Source organism: Narcine bancroftii, chromosome 10 (assembly GCF_036971445.1).
Source record: "Narcine bancroftii isolate sNarBan1 chromosome 10, sNarBan1.hap1, whole genome shotgun sequence".
NCBI classification, from domain to species: domain Eukaryota; kingdom Metazoa; phylum Chordata; class Chondrichthyes; order Torpediniformes; family Narcinidae; genus Narcine; species Narcine bancroftii.
The window spans coordinates 57,070,386-57,091,196 of NC_091478.1; the positions used below are offsets into that span (position 1 = coordinate 57,070,386).

Below are 20,811 nucleotides of genomic sequence, written 5' to 3' on the forward strand. Positions count from 1 at the left end.
CCCCAGAATCCACATGGTCGCCTTGTTCGTTGGCCATTTTGTGGGCCACTACAAATGAACACTTTTATAAAGGGATTGACTCAGAGTTGTGATAACTAAGTTCTTAGTGTTTACTTGGTCAAAGTTGATCACTGATAGAATAAAGTCACTAAATTTGTTGCTGGTCCCATGTCAGAATTATTGGTGCTCCGGATCATTAACCTGTTGTCCAAGAGATATAAATAGGAATGAGGTTAACCTTAGAACAACACACAAAGTCTTGGAGGAACTCAGAGCAAGAGATTGTCAATGTTCTGGGCCAAAACCCTTCAGCAGGACTGGCAATAAAGATGGCAGAATCCTGTGTAACAGAGTGGAGGAAAGGGGAAGAGAACAGGCTGGCAGGTGGCGGATAAATACAGATTGGGGCAAGGGGGGAAGAAAAGAGAGAAGCTGGGAGATGATAGGATGAAGATGCAGAGGGCTGAGAAGGTGAACAGTGAAGGAGGAAGGATAGAAAATAGGTGGGGGAGCTGGAGGAAGCAAGGTCTGTGTGATAGTTGGGGTGAGGCGGTGGGGAGAGAAGGAAAGGTGAAAAAGGAGGAATGAGGCCAGAGAGCTAAAGGAAACCGAGGAGGGGTGGTGAATTGAGAAAAAAAAGCGGGAGGTTACTAGATATTGGAGGTTGATATTGATGCTGACTGGTTGAAGACTGTCGAGACTGGATATTCAAGTTCATTTATTATTACTATACAATTGTAAAGTATAACTGGATGAAATGAAGTTCTTTGGTCCTGGGTGCAAACACATATAAACACATAGCACGCATATTTACAAGTGATTTATGTGCAGTACATAAAGGCCACTCCGTTATAAAACCTACGACCCAAGGACCTTGCTGCCATGTCGCAGCATGCTTGGCCACGGCACACGAACCATGGGTGTAAAGGGTGGGGCCAGTACTGCGCACACTGCACTCCATCTAAAAGCTCCTTTGCGCAGGCCCAAGGACATGTCCACGTCCTCCCCCTCCACGTCCTCCCCCTCAAAAGATGCTCACAAACTCAAGCTAGCATGCTGGAACATCAGAACCATGATAGATAAGGCTGACAGCCACCGACCTGAACGTCGGTCTGCCCTCATCGCACATGAACTCCTCAGACTTGACATCAACATAGCCGCTCTCAGTGAAGTCCACCTTGCAGATGTAGGCAGCCTCCAAGAACACGGTGCGGGCTACACACTCTACTGTTCTGGCAAGCCTATGGATGAACGACGCCTATCTGGTGTAGGCTTCATGGTCAAGAACTCCATTGCCTCCAAACTTGAAAACCTCCTGACAGGCCACTCGGACCGGATCATGTCCATGCGGCTCCCCCTTCAAAACAAGCGTCGCATCACCCTCATCAGTGTCTATGCTCCAACCCTCCAGGCAGAACCAGCAGAAAAGTACAAGTTCTACACTGATCTGCGCATCCTCATTCAACGCACCCCTACAGCCGACAAGGTGGTCATCCTTGGCGACTTCAACGCTCGCGTTGGCAAAGACTCAGAAACCTGGCTAGGAATCCTGGGCAATCATGGTGTCGGCAAGTGCAACGACAACAGGTGCCTCCTGTTGGAGCTCTGCGCAGAACAGCGGCTTGTCATTACAAACACCCTTTTTCAGCAGAGGGACAGCCTGAAGACTACCTGGATGCATCCCCGATCCAAACACTGGCACCTCCTGGACTACGTCCTGGTGCGAGAAAGAGACAAATGAGATGTGCTCCACACTAGGGTCATGCCCAGCGCGGAATGCCACACTGACCACCGGCTGGTTCGCTGCAAGCTCAACCTTCACTTCAAGCCAAAGTCCAGGAAAAGTAAAGCCCCCAGAAAGAGGTTCAATGTTGGAAACTTGCAGTCAGATGAAGTGAGAGGAAACTTCCAGGCAAACCTCAAAGCAAAGCTCAAGGATGCAATCTGCCTCACGAAATCGTCCCCTGAAACCCTGTGGGATCAGCTGAAGACTGCCATACTGCAATCCACTGAAGAGGTACTGGGCTTCTCCTCCTGGAAAAACAAGGACTAGTTCAACGAAAACAACCAGGAAATCCAGGAGCTGCTGACAAAGAAGCGAGCTGCCCACCAGGCTCACCTTGCAAAGCCGTCCTGGCCAGAGAAGAAACGAGCCTTCCGTCGCGCATGCAGCCATCTTCAGCGCAACTTCCGGGAGTTCCAAAATGAGTGGTGGACTAGCCTCGCCAAACGAACCCAGCTCAGCACGGACATTGGCGACTTAAGGGGTTTTTATGAGGCTCTAAAGGCTGTGTACGGCTCCTCACCCCAAGTCCAAAGCCCGATGCGCAGCTCAGACGGCAAAGTCATCCTCAGCGACAAGATCTCCATCCTCAACCGATGATCAGAACACTTCCAATCTCTTTTCAGTGCCAACCGCTCAGACCAAGAATCCGCCCTGCTCCAGCTCCCTCAACAACCCTTAAGGCTAGAGCTGGATGAGGTCCTCACCCGGGAAGAGACATATAAGGCAATTGAACAACTGAAAAGTGGCAAAGCAGCAGGTATGGTTGGAATTCCCCCAGAGGTCTGGAAGGCTGGCGGCAAAACTCTTCATGCCAAACTGCATGAGTTTTTCAAGCTCTGCTGGGACCAAGGAAAGCTGCCTCAGGACCTTCGTGATGCCATCATCATCACCCTGTACAAAAACAAAGGCGAGAAATCAGACTGCTCAAACTACAGGGGAATCACGCTGCTCTCCATTGCAGGCAAAATCTTCGCTAGGATTCTACTAAATAGAATAATACCTAGTGTCGCCGAAAATGTACTCTCAGAATCGCAGTGCAGCTTTCGCGCAAACAGAGGAACTACTGACATGGTCTTTGCCCTCAGACAGCTCCAAGAAAAGTGCAGAGAGCAAAACAAAGGACTCTACATCACCTTTGTTGACCTCACCAAAGCCTTCGACACCGTGAGTAGGAAAGGGCTTTGGCAAATACTAGAGCGCCTCGGATGCCCCCTAAAGTTCCTCAACATGGTTATCCAACTGCACGAAAACCAACAAGGTCAGGTCAGATACAGCAATGTGCTCTCTGAACCCTTCTCCATTAACAATGGCGTGAAGCAAGGCTGCGTTCTCGCACCAACCCTCTTTTCAATCTTCTTCAGCATGATGCTGAAACAAGCCATGAAAGACCTCAACAATGTTTCCATCCAGTACCGCACGGATGGCAGTCTCTTCAATCTGAGGCGTCTGCAAGCTCACACCAAGACACAAGAGCAACTTGTCCGTGAACTACTCTTTGCAGATGATGCCGCTTTAGTTGCCCATTCAGAGCCAGCTCTTCAGCGCTTGATGTCTTGTTTTGTGGAAACTGCCAAAATGTTTGGCCTGGAAGTCAGCCTGAAGAAAACTGAGGTCCTCCATCAGCCAGTTCCCCACCATGACTTCCAGCCCCCCCCCCTCCCCACATCTCCATCGAGCACACAAAACTCAAAACGGTCAACCAGTTTACCTATCTCGGCTGCACCATTTCATCAGATGCAAGGATCGACAACGAGATAGACAACAGACTCGCCAAGGCAAATAGCGCCTTTGGAAGACTACACAAAAGAGTCTGGAAAAACAACCAACTGAAAAACTTCACAAAGATTAGCGTATACAGAGTCATTGTCATACCCACATTCCTGTTCAGCTCCAAATCATGGGTCCCCTACCGGCATCACCTATGGCTCCTAGAACGCTTCCACCAGCGTTGTCTCCACTCCATCCTCAACATTCATTGGAGCGACTTCATCTCCAACATCGAAGTACTCGAGATGGCAGAGGCCGACAGCATCGAATCCACGCTGTTGAAGATCCAACTGCGCTGGGCAGGTCACATCTCCAGAATGGAGGACCATCACCTTCCCAAGATTGTGTTATATGGCGAGCTCTCCACGGGCCACCAAGACAGGGGTGCACCAAAGAAGAGGTACAAGGACTGCCTAAAGAAATCTCTTGGTGCCTGCCACTTTGACCACCGCCAGTGGGCTGATATCGCCTCAAACCGTGAATCTTGGCGCCTCACAGTTCGGCGGACAGCAACCTCCTTTGAAGAAGACCGCAGAGCCCATCTCATTGACAAAAGACAAAGGAGGAAAAACCCAACACCCAACCCCAACCAACCAATTTTCCCTTGCAACCGCTGCAACCGTGTCTACCTGTCCCGCATCGGACTTGTCAGCCACAAACGAGCCTGCAGCTGACGTGGACATTACCCCTCCATAAATCTTCGTCCGCGAAGCCAAGCCAAAGAAAAAAAAATGTGCAGTACACATATAAAAATAAATAGATATTATTAAATAATAGTAGATTCTCAGATAATCGGGATTGTATGAGCAGTTCACCATTCTCACTGTTTGTGGGAAGAAACTGTTTCTCAGCCTGGTGTTTCTGGCTCTGTTACCCCTTCACCTCTTTCCCAACAGGAATGGCTGGAAGATGCTGTGTTCGAGGTGGTAGGGGGTCCTCAATGATTTTGCGAGCCCTCCTTGGGGTTGACCTCCAACCCAGTGCTCCTCAGCATCTGTACCCCAGTGTGATGCAGCCAGCCAGGACTGAGGAGCTGTTCCTTCAATTTGCACATGGCCCAAATCTGCCTTCTCCTCCGCCCCCCCTCTTTTATTCAGGGCATCTGTCGATCTCCTTTGTGTGTTGCTTCGATTTCCCACCATCTTCAATCTCTCTTGTTTATCTCCATTGACGAGATGGTTTTGTAGGACAGTTGCCTCAGAGAATAAGCAGTAAGATGCAGTGACACTCCCCTGAAAGTCGAAAAATTCTTGAAGTTAAGCAAGTTTAATCTGCCAAAAGTCAATAGCAAACCAGGTTGAAATGCTTCTGGAGAGAATTCTAAACACTTGGGGTCTAGACATCAGAGAACAAAGACAAGACAGTGGTGGGTGATTCTGGGAAGAGCCTTTGGAGCTGGAGGAAGTTACTGAAGTAACAAGCAATTCTGTGAAGGTACATCTGTCTGTATGTACGTTGAGATGGCGAAAAGAGACTTGGCCTCAACATTTATGGACTAAGCACAAAAACTGTGAATTCAAAATTAAAGGTGGAATAAGCATACAAAATTATGAAGGGTATAGATAGAGTAAATGCAAGCAAGCTTTCATCTACAGAGGTTAGGTGAGATTATAACAAGAGGGCTTGGGGTAAGAATGAAAGGGGAAAGTTTAATGAGAGCATTAGGGGGAATTTCCTCACACAGAGAGTGGTGGGAGCATGGAATGAGCTGCCAACTGAATTGTTAAATGCAGGCTCAATTTTGATATTTCAGAAAAATTGGAACAGTTACATGGATGGGAAGGGTATGGAGGGATATGGACTGGTTGCAGGTCAGTGGGACTAAGCAGAAAAATGGTTTGGGGCAGACTATAAGGGCCGAAGGACATGTTTCTGTGGTGTAGTGTTCTATGGTCCCATAAGTCTAGGGAAGGCTCAGAATTAGGTTTTGCAGTAAACTAAGTTCCACAGAGGGTGGAAGATGAGTGCTTTTTTGAAGCAAGTGAGAACCTCTGATTGCAGCAATGAGAGGTTGAAGATGTCTGTGAACATTCTGATTAGTTGGTTGGCACAGATTTTCAGTACTTGCCAGGTATACCATCACAGCTTGATGTGATTGTGAGGCTTCACCCACTTGAAGGATGTTGAGACGTTGCCCTCAGGGAGAGATATCACAGGGTCGCCAGATTCTGCAGGAATGCTCATTGGTATCATTGAATTCTCCTTTCCAAAGTGAGCATTTGGTGTGATCTCACTTCTCCAGTGATTAAGGTCCAACCCTGACCTTGGGTTCTATTGACGTGGAGTTTGACATTCCTCTTACAAGATCCTTGGTACCCTGCTTTCTTCTCACATCCCAATCAAGAACTGCAAATTATCCTTGGTGTTAGTAAGAAGCAAATGGCTCAAAGTTGGGGGGAGGGGGGGAAGGTGGTTGATGAGCATGTGTGAGAGAGAACAAGTTGCAGGAGTGCGGGGGAAATGAAGAAGGGAAATGGGTCAATTATATTAGTCCAGGAAGATCCAATTGGCTGAATAGCTTCTTTATGTGTCATGATAAGGCTGAATCACAGGTTACAGAGGAAATTAAATCTCATGGTGCACATGACTCACATTGAGTCACATAGCTGGTGAGGTTATAAACACTTTGATTTTTAATGAAGCTGTTTCAAGTAATGGAATTATTGGCAAGAGCACAGATCTTATCTTCACCTCAAACATGAAAGCTTTGATTTTCTTGTTAATTACAACTCATTCATGAGGTTATGGGTCACTAATCCTGGATGTCAGACAGCATGAGGAAATACTCTTCCTGAAACTGGGGCAGGTATGTAAGTAGGATCAGAAAGAGTGGGATTGGGGATGGACAGTGAATTGTGGAAGGGAATAAGTTGAGCTCCAGTCTGAAGAACAGTTGAGGGGACTATTTTGGAACGACTTAATTGGGCTGAATGCGACTATCTGTGTGGAAACATTTGATCTTTTCTGCTTTCAGAATGGGTGAGCAAACAAGTTCGAGTTCATTATCTAACTAATATATAACCAGACCAAATGAGCAGCATTTCTCCAGATCACAGTGCACACACACATATGCAATAAACAGCACATAATATTCACACATACAGATACCGTGTGTGTGCGTGTGTGTGTATACACCACACACACACATAAAGTTATAAGATAAACATTTTAAATACCGTATCTATCGGTGTATAAGACAAACCTTGAAGCACTCAAAACACATGCCAAAATCAGGGGTCGTCTTATAGGCCAGATTTTTAAAAATGACCTCAAAATACCACTCGATTGGTTCCATAACCCACTCAGACCCTACCCTGTAACAAATTTTTAAGTTATTGGTATAGTAGAAAGAAATTTTTATTGTTAAAAAAAAACACATCTAAAATCCTTCAAAATCACTATCACTTCATTGAGGCAAAGAACAGAACAATTTTTATTTTTTGTCATAATACCAATTTTTTCCTGTTAATGAAATGCCTGCACGAACCTACTGTACCTTTAAAATCTCTACTGAGGTCTGGGTGCAACTTTGCCCACTTCAGTGCAAATGTTTTTACTTTATTTCTTGTGAGCATTTTCATTCTTTCTCCACTCTCTTACTATCTTCTCAGTTATGTCAAATGTCCTTGCAGAAACACAGTTTGTAGATTTCTTGGCCACTTCAGTGACTTTTAACTTAAAACTTGCTTCATATTTTTTTTTCATTTTACTGGAGGCTCCAGTGTATCATCCACGTTCCAGCCACGCCCAACAGTTCAGTCAATGTAACACCAGCTCAGTCAACATACATATTTTTTGGATTAGAGGGTTGTTGAAACCCGATATATGATAAAACCATGATATTTAGGCTGAAATTGTGGACCTGTCTTATCTGAAGGTCGTTTTATCTACCAAAATATATGGTATTTATGGGTTGAATACAGATGAACAGTATCCTGTAACTTGGGGGTCTCCAAAGTGGTCAATATTGACCCCCAGGGGTCAATGGGACCATCCAAGGGGCCGATAAATGTTAGGGGGTCAAAATGGGGTTGATAACACTGGAGGGGTGTCCCCATTCAGCACCACCACCTACCCCAAACCCCTTGTCCAGCCCAGCCACCACCCCCTGTCCAGTGCCACCACCACCCCCTGCCCAATGCCGCCACACCCTTCGTCCAGCACAGCCACCATACCCCCCCCCCCACCCCCAGCCAGCACTGGGATACCATGCCTGGGGATCGTTGAGGGACCACGTAGTCCCTAAAGGGGTTGACAGTCTAAAAAGTCTGGGGGCCCCTGCTGTAAATGAATACATCATCTCAAAATTTTGGGATGATTTATTCAGTTACAGAATATTGTTCATCCGATTCACAACCTGCAGGATGAAGCTATTTCCCAGCCTGGCAGTCCTGATTTGGTGGTCCTATGCCCCCTTCCTGATGGCAGTGGATCAAAGATAACGTGTGATGGATGGAAATGTTCTTCAGTAATTCTTTGAGCCCTATTCTAGCGATTCAATCAGTGAAGTAATCAATAGAGGAAAGGGAGACCCCAGTGATTTTCTTGCCCCTTTTAATGATCCTCTGTATTGACATCCAATTCGATGCTTTGCAGCTACCGCCCCACAGGGCACCCAGCCAGGACTCTCATTTGTACTCCTGTAAAATGTTGTCAAGATGGGGGCTGGTGGCCTTCCCCTCTTCAACCTCCTGAGGAAGTGTAGACACTGCTGCGCCTTTCTAAGGAAATGTTGTGGATCAGTGGTGAGCCTACCACCTCTGCATGAAGGGACTCTGATAAGAAGACATGGTGATCTGTTGAGAAGTAGATCTGCCACTGCAGTGATGTTTTCCGAGGTGGAATGGCTTGTTGGGACTGTATTGATGCTCTTCTGGACAGAGTGAACGGGTGTGGTACAGAGGGACAGTCACAGTTTGTTAAATCATGGACCAACAGTTAATATACCAGGCAATGCGGGAAAAAAATTGACAGTGAGAAAAGGTTTTGCTGTGTCAGCAGTGCTGCATTAAGACAACTGATTACTCTGGGTCCCCTATCAAGATAACCCGTTTAAGTATAAGTCAGCAAGAGGCATGATTGATAGTCTTGCTGCATCTTTTTCGATCATTGCCTGGAACATGCAATATTAATGAATGCAGCAAGCTGGAGCTGCCTGCACTGTCAGGATGATTGACTGATATTGGTCCAAGCGGAGGATTACAGCCAGAATTCTATTGTGCAGACACGTTGAGAATATTTGGAGCTGTGTTTTCTGTCAGTCAAAGGTTGACACCCTCCCAATAATGGCCATCAGTTTGGGTCTTAAGTGCTCTTGTCCAAACTAGTGGACAGGGGAGAGATGTGGAAGAAATGAGATTGCCACCTGCTGATTGCTTCATTGCTTGCATCCAGCCTGCACTAAGTTTTCTCCCACATACTCAAGATGTTTTATTATGTAATTGCCTATTATAAATGGCCCCCAGTGTTTAATTTGGTGGTAGGAGATTGAGAGAGAAGTAATGAGTATGTGTGAGAGGATTAAGTTGCAGTGGTAGGGACTGTACACAGCATTAATGGCAGAGAGCTGGCATGGACCCTATGGATTGAATAGCCTCAATTTGTACTGTTATAAGATAATAATTCACCTTTCAATTAGGATTGGTGCTGACACTGAATTGGTGATTAACATTGATTTTATACAACTATATAACTGTTCTCTGCCAGAGAACTTCATCTGCATGTACTGTATTACAAGAAGTCTGTGTCATGGGCAATTTTTCAGCATGAAAACAGGTCCTTCAGCCCATGTCTATGCGGATCACTAAAAGGTGATCTCTAATCATCCTTTTCCTTTCTCTCTCACATTCCTCATCAACTACCCCATTCCTGACCCCCCAATACTTTGCTACCCATTTAGCCTGACCACTCTTATTGCTGGATGTTGATGTTTCAATCCCACTGGTTAATCAAATCTCAAATTGTCCCTTTTTGTGGTGTACCTCATTGGATTTAGCTCTCCTTCCAAACTATTTTTTTAAAAACTCAAAATTTAAAGAGTGAACATAGAACATTACAGCACAGTACAGGCTCTTCAACCCACGATGTTGTGCTGACCTATGAAAACCTACTCCACATTATTCTAACCCTTCCCTACCTCAAACCCATAGCCTTCTTATTTTTTTTCTGACATCCACATGCATCTTGATGAGTCTTTTGAATGTCCCTATTGTACAGTCTCCACCACCACCCCCCCAGCCGTGCATTTCAGAAACCCACCACTCTCTGAGTTTAAAAAAAACGTACCTTTGGCATTTCCCCTAAACGTTCCTACACTGACCTTAAATGGATGTGCTCTGGTCTTTGCCACTGTTGCCCCAGGAAAAAAGGTGCTGCCTGATAACCCTATCTTCTTTCTTTCTTCTTTGGCTTGGCTTCGCGGACGAAGATTTATGGAGGGGGTAAAAAGTCCACGTCAGCTGCAGGCTCGAAAAGCCCTAGCTCTGTCTACTTGCCTCATAAGACATGTTCTCAAACCCAGGCAATATTCTGGTAAACCTCCTTTGCATCCTTCCTGTATCTGTGGGTCCAAAATAGAACCTGGAATGGCCATTCCTCACTGAGTTCTTAATTTTCTCTAATCCCATTTCCTTATGAGGATGTAATTTTCAGATTTGACTTTAGGATGTTCATCACATTCTGTTGGATTATCCTCCTTTAGGTGGACTTGACATACCTGTGAATGCACCACTCGAATTGGCTGTCCGTGGACCATCTCTGCAGCAGATAGCCCTGACTTAACCTGCAGTGTCACTTGTATTTTAAATTATGCTGGGGGTAGCACTATTAGCCAATTTTAGCCCCGTTTCCTTCATCAATTATGCCAGTTTAATTTTTTTAACGTTCTTTTCGCACATTCCACTATTCCTGCTGTCTGGGTTTGATGGGAGTAGTGGAAATATTGCAGGATCCCCAATTCCTTATTCAATTCTTTATGTATCTCAGTTATAAAGTGAGGACCTTTATCTGAGTTCAGTACCTCAGGTAGTCCATAACAAGGAATTATTTCCTTTGATAAATGTTAAAATAATTGTCAAAGCGCTATCATTTTAACAATTAAAGCAGCAATATTTACAGCAATGTACTCACAATAATTCAGTAAACAGATTATAAACATGAAAAAAGGGCCTCATGGTGAGAGGAACATCTCTTCTGGCACGGTGGCCCTTTATCCATGTTATTTTATTTGGCCTGCAGCATTTTTTTGTTTTTTTTTCCGTCTGCTTCACTAAAATTTTGGATGCCACCATGTCTATAGTGAGCTATTTACAGTAATATTTATCATTCCCTCCTTGCCATTGTGGGTGTAATTGTTCCAATAAGCAAGTAACAAAGATATCAGATACTGTACACATGTTTGGCGGGCTGGCATAATTTATAACTGAGTATTGGGATGTGGTGGTGGGGGGGGTGGGGGGGTGCAACCCCTCTATTACCACAGTTGGTTCTCATTGGTAGAGGTGTCCCTCTACTGTAAGAAAGCAGCTTTTAATTTTCTCACTGTCCCAGTTGTCCAGAAACCTGCTGTCTGCTCGCTTGGGCATCTTGTCTCTGTTAGTGAGTTGCTGCAGTTCAATCGAATAGAAATATTTAGGCATTCTCTGTTCATTTTCAATTTAATCAATTATAGATTGAATTTCCTTTCAGTTTGCAGGAACACTAGGTTAATTTATGATTGAGATTAAAGAATCCTCATCTTAAAGAAAATTGGAGTGTTTTTACCGAAAACAAGGGTAGTTTGAAAGTGAATTTTCTGAGTTAAAAAGGTAGCAGTAAAAATGTACACAGCAGTAAGCATTTTGAAGGGCTTTTCTCAATAAATGTTATGTCGCACATGTATGACTCAATCCAAACCACTTCTTAATGTCCTTATTTGGGGTATAATTTGCCTCTGAGGTATTTCCTGCAAGGCTTTTGAACCATCAAGTGCTACAACATGCAGTTAGATCTGAAATGAAAAAAGAACCAAGTTTAAGTTGTCCTCAATGGTGGCCATTCGGAAGATGGGGTGGTGTTCTGATTTGCAGGTGACCTTTTTCAGCCTCTGAAAATCACTTAAAATGAGAGAATTTAAGACACAAAGTTGTTATTTACTTCATGCTGGTATTTATAGTCCATTAGAGCAGCCTCCAATCACACTTGTTTTCACATTACACATCCTTCTATAGCCCTTCTATAGTTTTGCTGCTTCGCTCACTTCCGCTTAAAATCATTCATGGGATAGAACAGCCCAGGAACAGTCCAACTCCACATGTCTGTGCCAGTCCCAATGTGCAAAACAAAGTTCTGTCATTTAAACCCTTTGGTTATCTGGAAGTCACTTAAATGTTGGTATTGTATCTGTTTCCACCTCTTTTACTGTGAGCCTGGCAATTCATCTACTTCTTCATATTTTAAAACTCTTTATCCAGAAAATGGTTTTATTTAATTTCTTACTCAATTTATTTGTGATTGCAGCGCTCATGATATGGTAGCACTGCGAAAAGAAGGGAACACGTCTGCACTGAGCTGAGTGAGCCAATAACTGTCTCTTTCTTCAAACAGACTCCGCTACAAAGCCAATACTGCGAACCCCCCCACCCGCTGCGCTGGCTCACGGGAGTAACATCAGCGCGCAGTCTCAGGAGCGGCGCTCACTCCCTGCAGTCCGCTCTTTAACCCTGGCGTTTCTCCTCAGTGAGAAGGCGGTCTCTGCACCATTGTATGTAGGCTGTGTACGATGTACGGGGCCAGACCAGACTGCTACACCACCACCACCCCCACCCGGAATCGCAAACAGTTCTCAGAGTCTTTAGGAGGGTGGCCACATTGCTGCAACCGAGGACCAGGGAAAAGTTCCATGCTGTATAAGTGGGCCCATTTCAAACGGTCCATAATGAACATGTCCTGTCTACCCCTAACATTCAGAATAAAAAACCACCCCATCCCTCTTAAGCACTTTAAAAGGTCCATGGTAAGGGCATTGTAAAGGTGTTCCTGGCTGGCCCCTCCTGACAAAAATGAAATCCGCAGTTTTCAAATCTTCTGGGACATGGCTGGGTGGCGTGCCATGTGTGGTGGTAGGGAGTGGGCGTTGGTTAGCTGTGCTCTCCCTTAAACACTGCAGGACGTCCATGGCATTGGGTTGAGGTTCAGTGGAGCTGAAATGGAGGTCACCTGGAATGGCAAGCAGCGTCCCGTAGATGAACTTGGCCGACGAGGTGGGGAGGCCTTCTTTGGGTGCTGTGCAGATGCCAAGTAGGACCTGTGGGAGGTCGTCCATCCGGTTTGGGCTCTGGATTCGAACTTTCAGAGATGCCTTCAAATGGTGGTGAAAGCATTCCACCAGTCCATTCGCTTGGGGGTGGTGGGCAGTCGTGTGGTGTAACTGGCTACCACAGAATTTTGATAGTGTTGAGTATGGGGAGGTGAACTGGGCTCCTTATTCTGAGGTAATATGTGAGGGGACACCAAAATGAGCGACCCACTGTGACGTGAATGCTAACACGCAAATCTCCATGTCGCAGGATGGCATAAGGACTGCCTCCGGCCAGCGTGTGAAATGGTCAACCACAGTGAAGAGGTACCTCATCCCTTGGTTGATTGGCAGTGGTCCCATGATGTCCACGTGGATATGGTGGAATCTGTTATGTGTAAGTAAGAAGGATTATAATGGTGCCTTTATGTGTCTCTGGGTTTTGGCACGATGACATTGTATGCAGGTCTTTGCCCAGAGAGAGACTTCATGGCATAGTCCGTGCCATATGAAGCGATCTGATGGAGGGGTGCGAAAGTCCATGCACTTGGTTGAACACCTGGCATCTCCAAACAGTGGGAAGGATGGGCCTTGGGTGGCCAGTGGATATGTCGCAAAGAAGTAGTGATCCTTCTGGTTCAGGGGCGAACTCCTGTACCTGCAGTCCTGTGATGGCTGTGTGATAGGCCTGTGTATTTGCATCCTTGGCCTGGTCCCTGGCGAGTTGGGCCATGCCGATACCACCCGTAATCTCAGAGATTGTTGGGCGTGAAAGTGCGTCTGCTACTACATTGGACGTCCCTGCAGCATGTCTGATGTCTGTAGTAAATTCTGAGATATAGGTAAGGTGGTGTTGCTGTCCGAGATTTTCTCCAATGCTTGCACCAGTGGTTTATGGTCTGAGTATGCTGTGAATACCTGGCCTTCTAGGATGTACCTGAAATGGCATATGGCCAGGTACAGAGCTAGCAGCTCCCGATCAAAAGTGCTGTACTTAAGTTCAGGTGGCCTCAGGTGCTTGCTGAAAAAAACAAGTGGCTTCCATTGTTGATCAACCCACTGCTGCAATACTGCACCAACTGCTCTCTCAGAGGAGTCCATTATCAATGACCAAGGGGAGTCTGGGTCTGGGTGGGCTAAGAAGGTGGCTTCAGATAGTGCTGTTTTGGTTGCATCGACTGCTTGGAGTGCTTCAGTGGCCCGGGTGAGAGTTTTCTCGCCCCTTTTGATGAGGTTGAATAGTGATTGCATGATGGCTATTGTTTGAGAAACAGATTTATGAACAGGCTGCCTTTTGACAGCTCATTGACTCTGTCTGTAGTCAGTTAGCACTATTGTGTTAAAAATATCAGACAGGCATCAGGATATCTGGAGCCAGGTGTCTGTGGAGGGTGGGGGGGCTCTGTAGAAGAGGTGAGAATTAATTCCTGTCTGAGAGGTTTGGTAGCCTTAAGCTTATACCCTGCTCTCTGGAAGCTTCTTGACTGATTAAACAGTATGTTGGCTGTCTTTCCAGGCAGCAGGATATGTAGATGAAGTCCATGGAGGGGAGGGAAGTTTGCATGTTTTGAGCTGTAGTTTCCTCTTGTGAATATTAGCTCCTCTACCATGCTGTGATGCATCCAGCAAGTATGCTTTCGATGGTGCACCTGTAGAAGGTATTGAGAAGCGGGGGAACATGCACAACTTCCTTTTTTTTATGTAAGTAGACCTTTGGAGCACTTTCTTGACTGTTTTGTCAATGTGCTTATCCCAGATCAGGTTATTGGAGATATTTATTCCTAAGACCTTGAAGCTAGCTACTCTTTCGACTTCAGATCTATTAATGGACATCTCCTGAAGTCAGTGATCATCTTTTTCATCTTACTGACTTTGAGAGGGAGATTGTTATCTTTGCACCATGCCACTAAACCTCCAATCTCTTTTTTCAAATCATTTTTATTTGATACTCAGCCTACTATTGTGGTGTCATCCACAAATCCGAAGATTGAGATAGACAGTATCTGTCTCCATAATTGTGGGTGTAGAGTGATTGTAGGAAGGAGGGGACTGAGTACACATGCTTGTGTTGAGAGTGTTCGTGGAGGGGATGTTGTAATTTATCTTCACTGAGTGCAGACTGTTGGATGGCATCAAGTTACAGAGGGGCCCAAGATAGAGCTAGATAAAATAGGGGAGAAGGTACCAGAACATATACTTTATAAGTGGGATGAAAAACCAGTGCTGCACCATCTGCTCAACATTTGGAAGAAGATTCACATCGAATGGAAAAAGCAAATTACCAACTACCAAAATTATTATTGATGCAAAATCAACTAACCCCTTTCACAATAGATAGCCTTTCCTTTAGAGAATGGGAGAGAAAAGAGATTAAAAGAATAGAAAATTGTTTTTTGGGAAATAATTTATTATAATTTGAACAAATGAAGTACAAATATGGAATAACTCATGGTACAATGTTTGCATACCACCAACTTTGAAAATGTGATTACAGACACAATGATAATTAAAAGATTTTTGACAAACATGTACATCAAGCTGCAAGAGAAAGAAAATGATGAAATAAGCTATAAACCCAAACAAAAGTGGGAATAAGATCTAAACATAAAGATAAAAAATGAAATATGGGAAAAGCTATGCTCCGGAACTATGAGAAATTTAATAAACATGAGGTTACGCATGATACAATATAATTGGTGACACAGGCTATATATCACGCCACAAAAGTTAAATAAATGGGACCCAACAGTATCAGATAGATGTTTTCGCTGTAAGAAGGAAACGGGAACAACAGTACATGCAATTTGAGCATGTGAGAAAATGAAAAAATTTTGGGAAGATCTAAATCAGATATTAAATAAAATCACAAAAAGCAACATACCAAAAAATCCAGAGATCTTTCTTCTAAGTAATATAAGAAGTAAAGAATGAGGCCTCAAACTAGATGAAGCGCAAAAAAGATTTATTATGATTGCCTTAGCTCTCAGTAAAGTCCGCCTGGCAGATGTAGGCAGCCTCCAAGAACGCGGCACGGGCTACACACTCTACTGGTCTTGCAAGCCTTCGGATGAACGACGCCTATCTGGCGTAGGCTTCATGGTCAAGAGTTTCATTGCCTCCAAACTCGAAAACCTTCCGACAAAACAAGCGTCGCATCACCCTCATCAGTGTCTATGCTCCAACCCTCCAGGCGGAACCAGCAGAAAAGGACAAGTTCTACACCGACCTGCGCAACCACATCCAACGCACCCCTACAGCCGACAAGGTTGTCATCCTGGGCGACTTCAACGCTCGTGTCGGCAAAGACTCAGAAACCTGGCCAGGAATCCTGGGCAAGCATGGCGTCGGCAAGTGCAACGACAATGGGCGCCTCCTGTTGGAGCTCTGCGCAGAACAGCGGCTTGTCATTACAAACACTCTTTTTCAGCAGAGGGACAGCCTTAAGACCACCTGGATGCATCCCCGATCCAAACACTGGCACCTCCTGGATTACATCCTGGTGCGAGAAAGTGACAAACGAGATGTGCTCCACACCAGGGTCATGCCTAGCGCGGAATGCCACACTGACCACCGGCTGGTTCGCTGCAAGCTCAACCTTCACTTCAAGCCAAAGCCCAGGAACAGTAAAGCCCCCAGAAAGAGGTTCAATGTTGGAAACCTGCAGTCAGACGAAGCGAGAGGAAACTTCCAGGCAAACCTCAAAGCAAAGCTCGACGATGCAACCCGCCTCACGGACCCGTCCCCTGAAACCCTCTGGGATCAGTTGAAGACTACCATACTGCAATCCACTGAAGAGGTACTGGGCTTCTCCTCCAGGAAAAACAAGGACTGGTTTGACGAAAACAGCCAGGAAATCCAGGAGCTGCTGGCAAAGAAGCGAGCTGCCCACCAGGCTCACCTTAGAAAGCCGTCCTGTCCAGAGAAGAAAGAAGCCTTCCGTCGCGCATGCAGCCATCTTCAGCGCAAACTCCGGGAGATCCAAAATGAGTGGTGGACTAGCCTCGCCAAAAGAACCCAGCTCAGCGCGGACATTGGCGACTTCAGGGGTTTCTACGAGGCTCTAAAGGCTGTGTACGGCCCCTCAACCCAAGTCCAAAGCCCGCTGCGCAGCTCAGATGGCAAAGTCCTCCTCAGCGACAAGATCTCCATCCTCAACCGATGGTCAGAACACTTCCAATCTCTTTTCAGTGCCAACCGCTCAGTCCAAGATTCCGCCCTGCTCCAGCTCCCTCAACAGCCCCTAAGGCTAGAGCTGGATGAGGTCCTCACCCTGGATGAGACATATAAGGCAATCGAACAACTGAAAAGTAGCAGAGCAGCAGGTATGGATGGAATCCCCCCAGAGGTCTGGAAGGCTGGCGGCAAAACTCTGCATGCCAAACTGCATGAGTTTTTCAAGCTTTGTTGGGACCAAGGAAAACTGCCTCAGGATCTTTGTGATGCCACCATCATCACCGTGTACAAAAACAAAGGCGAGAAATCAGACTGCTCAAACTACAGGGGAATCACGTTGCTCTCCATTGCAGGCAAAATCTTCGCTAGGATTCTACTAAATAGAATAATACCTAGTGTCGCCGAGAATATTCTCCCAGAATCACAGTGCGGCTTTTGCGCAAACAGAGGAACTACTGACATGGTCTTTGCCCTCAGACAGCTCCAAGAAAAGTGCAGAGAGCAAAACAAAGGACTCTACATCACCTTTGTTAACCTCACCAAAGCCTTCGACACCGTGAGCAGGAAAGGGCTTTGGCAAATACTAGAGTGCATCGGATGTCCCTCAAAGTTCCTCAACATGATTATCCAACTGCACGAAAACCAACAAGGTCGGGTCAGATACAGCAATGAGCTCTCTGAACCCTTCTCCATTAACAATGGCGTGAAGCAAGGCTGCGTTCTCGCACCAACCCTCTTTTCAATCTTCTTCAGCATGATGCTGAACCAAGCCATGAAAGACCCCAACAATGAAGACGCTGTTTACATCCGATACCGCACGGATGGCAGTCTCTTCAATCTGAGGCGCCTGCAAGCTCACACCAAGACACAAGAGAAACTTGTCCGTGAACTACTCTTTGCAGACGATGCCTCTTTAGTTGCCCATTCAGAGCTAGCTCTTCAGCGCTTGACGTCCTGCTTTGCCGAAACTGCCAAAATGTTTGGCCTGGAAGTCAGCCTGAAGAAAACTCAGGTCCTCCATCAGCCAGCTCCCCACCATGACTACCAGCCCCCCCACATCTTTATCGGGCACACAAAACTCAGAACGGTCAACCAGTTTACCTATCTCGGCTGCACCATTTCATCAGATGCAAGGATCGACAATGAGATAGACAACAGACTCGCCAAGGCAAATAGCGCCTTTGGAAGACTACATTAAAGAGTCTGGAAAAACAACCAACTGAAAAACCTCACAAAGATAAGCGTATACAGAGCCGTTGTCATACCCACACTCCTGTTCGGCTCCGAATCATGGGTCCTCTACCGGCATCACCTACGGCTCCTAGAACGCTTCCACCAGCGTTGTCTCCGCTCCATCCTCAACATCCATTGGAGCGCTTTCATCCCTAACGTCGAAGTACTCGAGATGGCAGAGGTCGACTGCATCGAGTCCACGCTGCTGAAGATCCAGCTGCGCTGGATGGGTCACGTCTCCAGAATGGAGGACCATCGCCTTCCCAAGATCGTGTTATATGGCGAGCTCTCCACTGGCCACCATGACAGAGGTGCACCAAAGAAAAGGTACAAGGACTGCCTAAAGAAATCTCTTGGTGCCTGCCACATTGACCACCGCCAGTGGGTTGATATCGCCTCAAACCGTGCATCTTGGCGCCTCACAGTTTGGCGGGCAGCAACCTCCTTTGAAGAAGACCGCAGAGCCCACCTCACTGACAAAAGGCAAAGGAGGAAAAACCCAACACCCAACCCCAACCAACCAATTTTCCCCTGCAGCCGCTGCAACCGTGTCTGCCTGTCCCGCATCGGACTTGTCAGCCACAAACGAGCCTGCAGCTGACGTGGACTTTTACCCCCTCCTTAAATCTTCGTCCGCGAAGCCAAGCCAAAGAATTAAAAAATGTATAACGTCAACTTGGAAATCAGAAGAGAGCCTGAGAATATAGCAATGGTACATGGAAATGAATAAATGTATTCCATTGGAAAAAATAACATATAATTAAAAAAAATAAAGTCACATTATTTGAACAAATTTGGGAACCGTACATGGAACACAACAGAGAGGGTTTGCCTCGGACCTCCACCCCCTAAAATGATAGAATGAGAAGACGAAATGAACTAACCCAGTGTGTAAAAGTTGATGACACAATTTTCTTGTTTATTTTCATTGTGTGATGACATTGTTTAATGGGTTTATTGTATTGTATATGTTGCACGTTTAATGGGATTGGAGGGGGTGGGAGGGAGGGAGGGAAGGGAGGGGGAAAAAAGACACTGTATATTCAAGAGGGAAATGTTTGTGTGTATTTTGATTAACATGGTTCATAGTGTGAAAACTTTTTAAAAATTTGAAAAGTTGCAGAGGGGCCATGATACTGCAGTTTGGGGATATGTTTGCTGGGGATTGTGGTATTGAAGGTGGAGCTACAGGCTATGAACAGTAGTCTGACAGAAGTGTCCGTGGTGTCCTGGTATTCCAGGGCCGAATGTAGAGCGATGGAGATGGCGTCTGCTGTGGATCTGTACTTGCCTGTAAAGCACTTTAATACATTCCAACCCCAATCAAAGAACTATAAAAGTGCAAGATTGTTCTATCTTTATAAAAATAAATATTTATATATGCAAAAGTCAGTTAAATAACGCTGAGCCTGCTTGAAATAGATGACCAGTCAATGTAAGCAGCTTCCATGTAATTGATTCTTGCAATAACAAGCATAGCACTATTGAAAATTAGCCAATGTGAATGGCTGAAAGAAAAGACTGAAAGAAATGTGTGCTTTTCTCATAGAACCAAGGTGCAGTTTTTCTAGAGGAATATTCTGCCTGTGTTATAGTTGTCTGGGATTAAGCTTGATCTCCTGTACACCTGTGGTAATCTGTACATTAGGCCACAACTAGCATTCTAACATGATTGGTGGTTGTTCTCATATTTGAGAGCAAGAATAAAATGGTAGTTAACTGATTTCCTTTTCTTTTACAAGCAGTAATTGATACCAAATAATGTGGGTTGTAATTTTCTTATCTGATCTACAGACCATGGGATTCTTTTTGTCCAATGAGGAATTAGGTAAAATTGACATAAATTGTAACTGAATAGTTTGTTGTCATGTACGTCAAAAAGCAACAAAAAGCTTTGTTTGTGTGCTATCCAGGGAAATCAAACCATACTTAAGTACAGATTAATACGTACTTAATGTATATACATTAAGAAAACAAAAGTGCAGGGTGTAGTATTAGAGAAAGAAATGCATTCAGTTACATCATAAAGCTGGAAAGATTTGTCACACCTTGAAATTGTGAAAGGCATTACAGTGTACATGTTCAAGTTCCTCTTCTGCTTCATTTCGATTTATCATTCCCATGTATGACATGTCAACTGGCTGTTGTAGGTTAGAGGGCTTGGTGCCATCTTAATAAAGGGTCTCAACTCGAAAATTTGACTGACCATTTCTGCTCATGGACACTGCCTGACCCACTGAGTTTTCCAGCAGCTTGCTGTTTGCTCGGTTCCAGCATCTGAAATGTCCTTGGCAAGCAGGAAGAAAGAAAATACCATGGTATTTCATTCTTGCAGTTAAAAGAAAAAGGATCACTGTGGAGAGGATAGGACCACTCAAGGACAAAAGGAAGTTTAAGCTTGGAGTCAGAGGAAGTTAGCGAAGTATTAAATGCATTAGTGTTCACTAAGGAGAAAGATGTGACCAGTGATAGGGAGCAGAGTGTAGAGATGTTCATGTGTTAGGGCAGGGGTGGCCAAACATTTTTGGTAGTAGGCCACATACATGGCTAAACAATATTAAGCCCGGCAGCTTTCAAC

The 20,811-nt window shown here is 45.3% G+C and overlaps 1 protein-coding gene across 9 annotated transcripts in view; it reads left to right on the forward strand.

Annotated features, from left to right (window-relative positions):
• LOC138744586 (L-fucose kinase) overlaps positions 1-20,811 on the forward strand; it is a 443,124-nt gene that overhangs the window by 215,909 nt on the left and 206,404 nt on the right. The window contains exon 1 of one of the 9 annotated variants that reach the window (XM_069900976.1): positions 13,170-13,224. The exons of the other annotated variants lie outside the window; for them this stretch is intronic. Within the exon in view, the coding sequence (XP_069757077.1) occupies positions 13,189-13,224 (36 nt within the window). The 5' untranslated portion in view covers positions 13,170-13,188. Of the gene's footprint in view, positions 1-13,169; positions 13,225-20,811 lie in introns of those variants that run through there. 9 annotated transcript variants of the gene reach the window in all.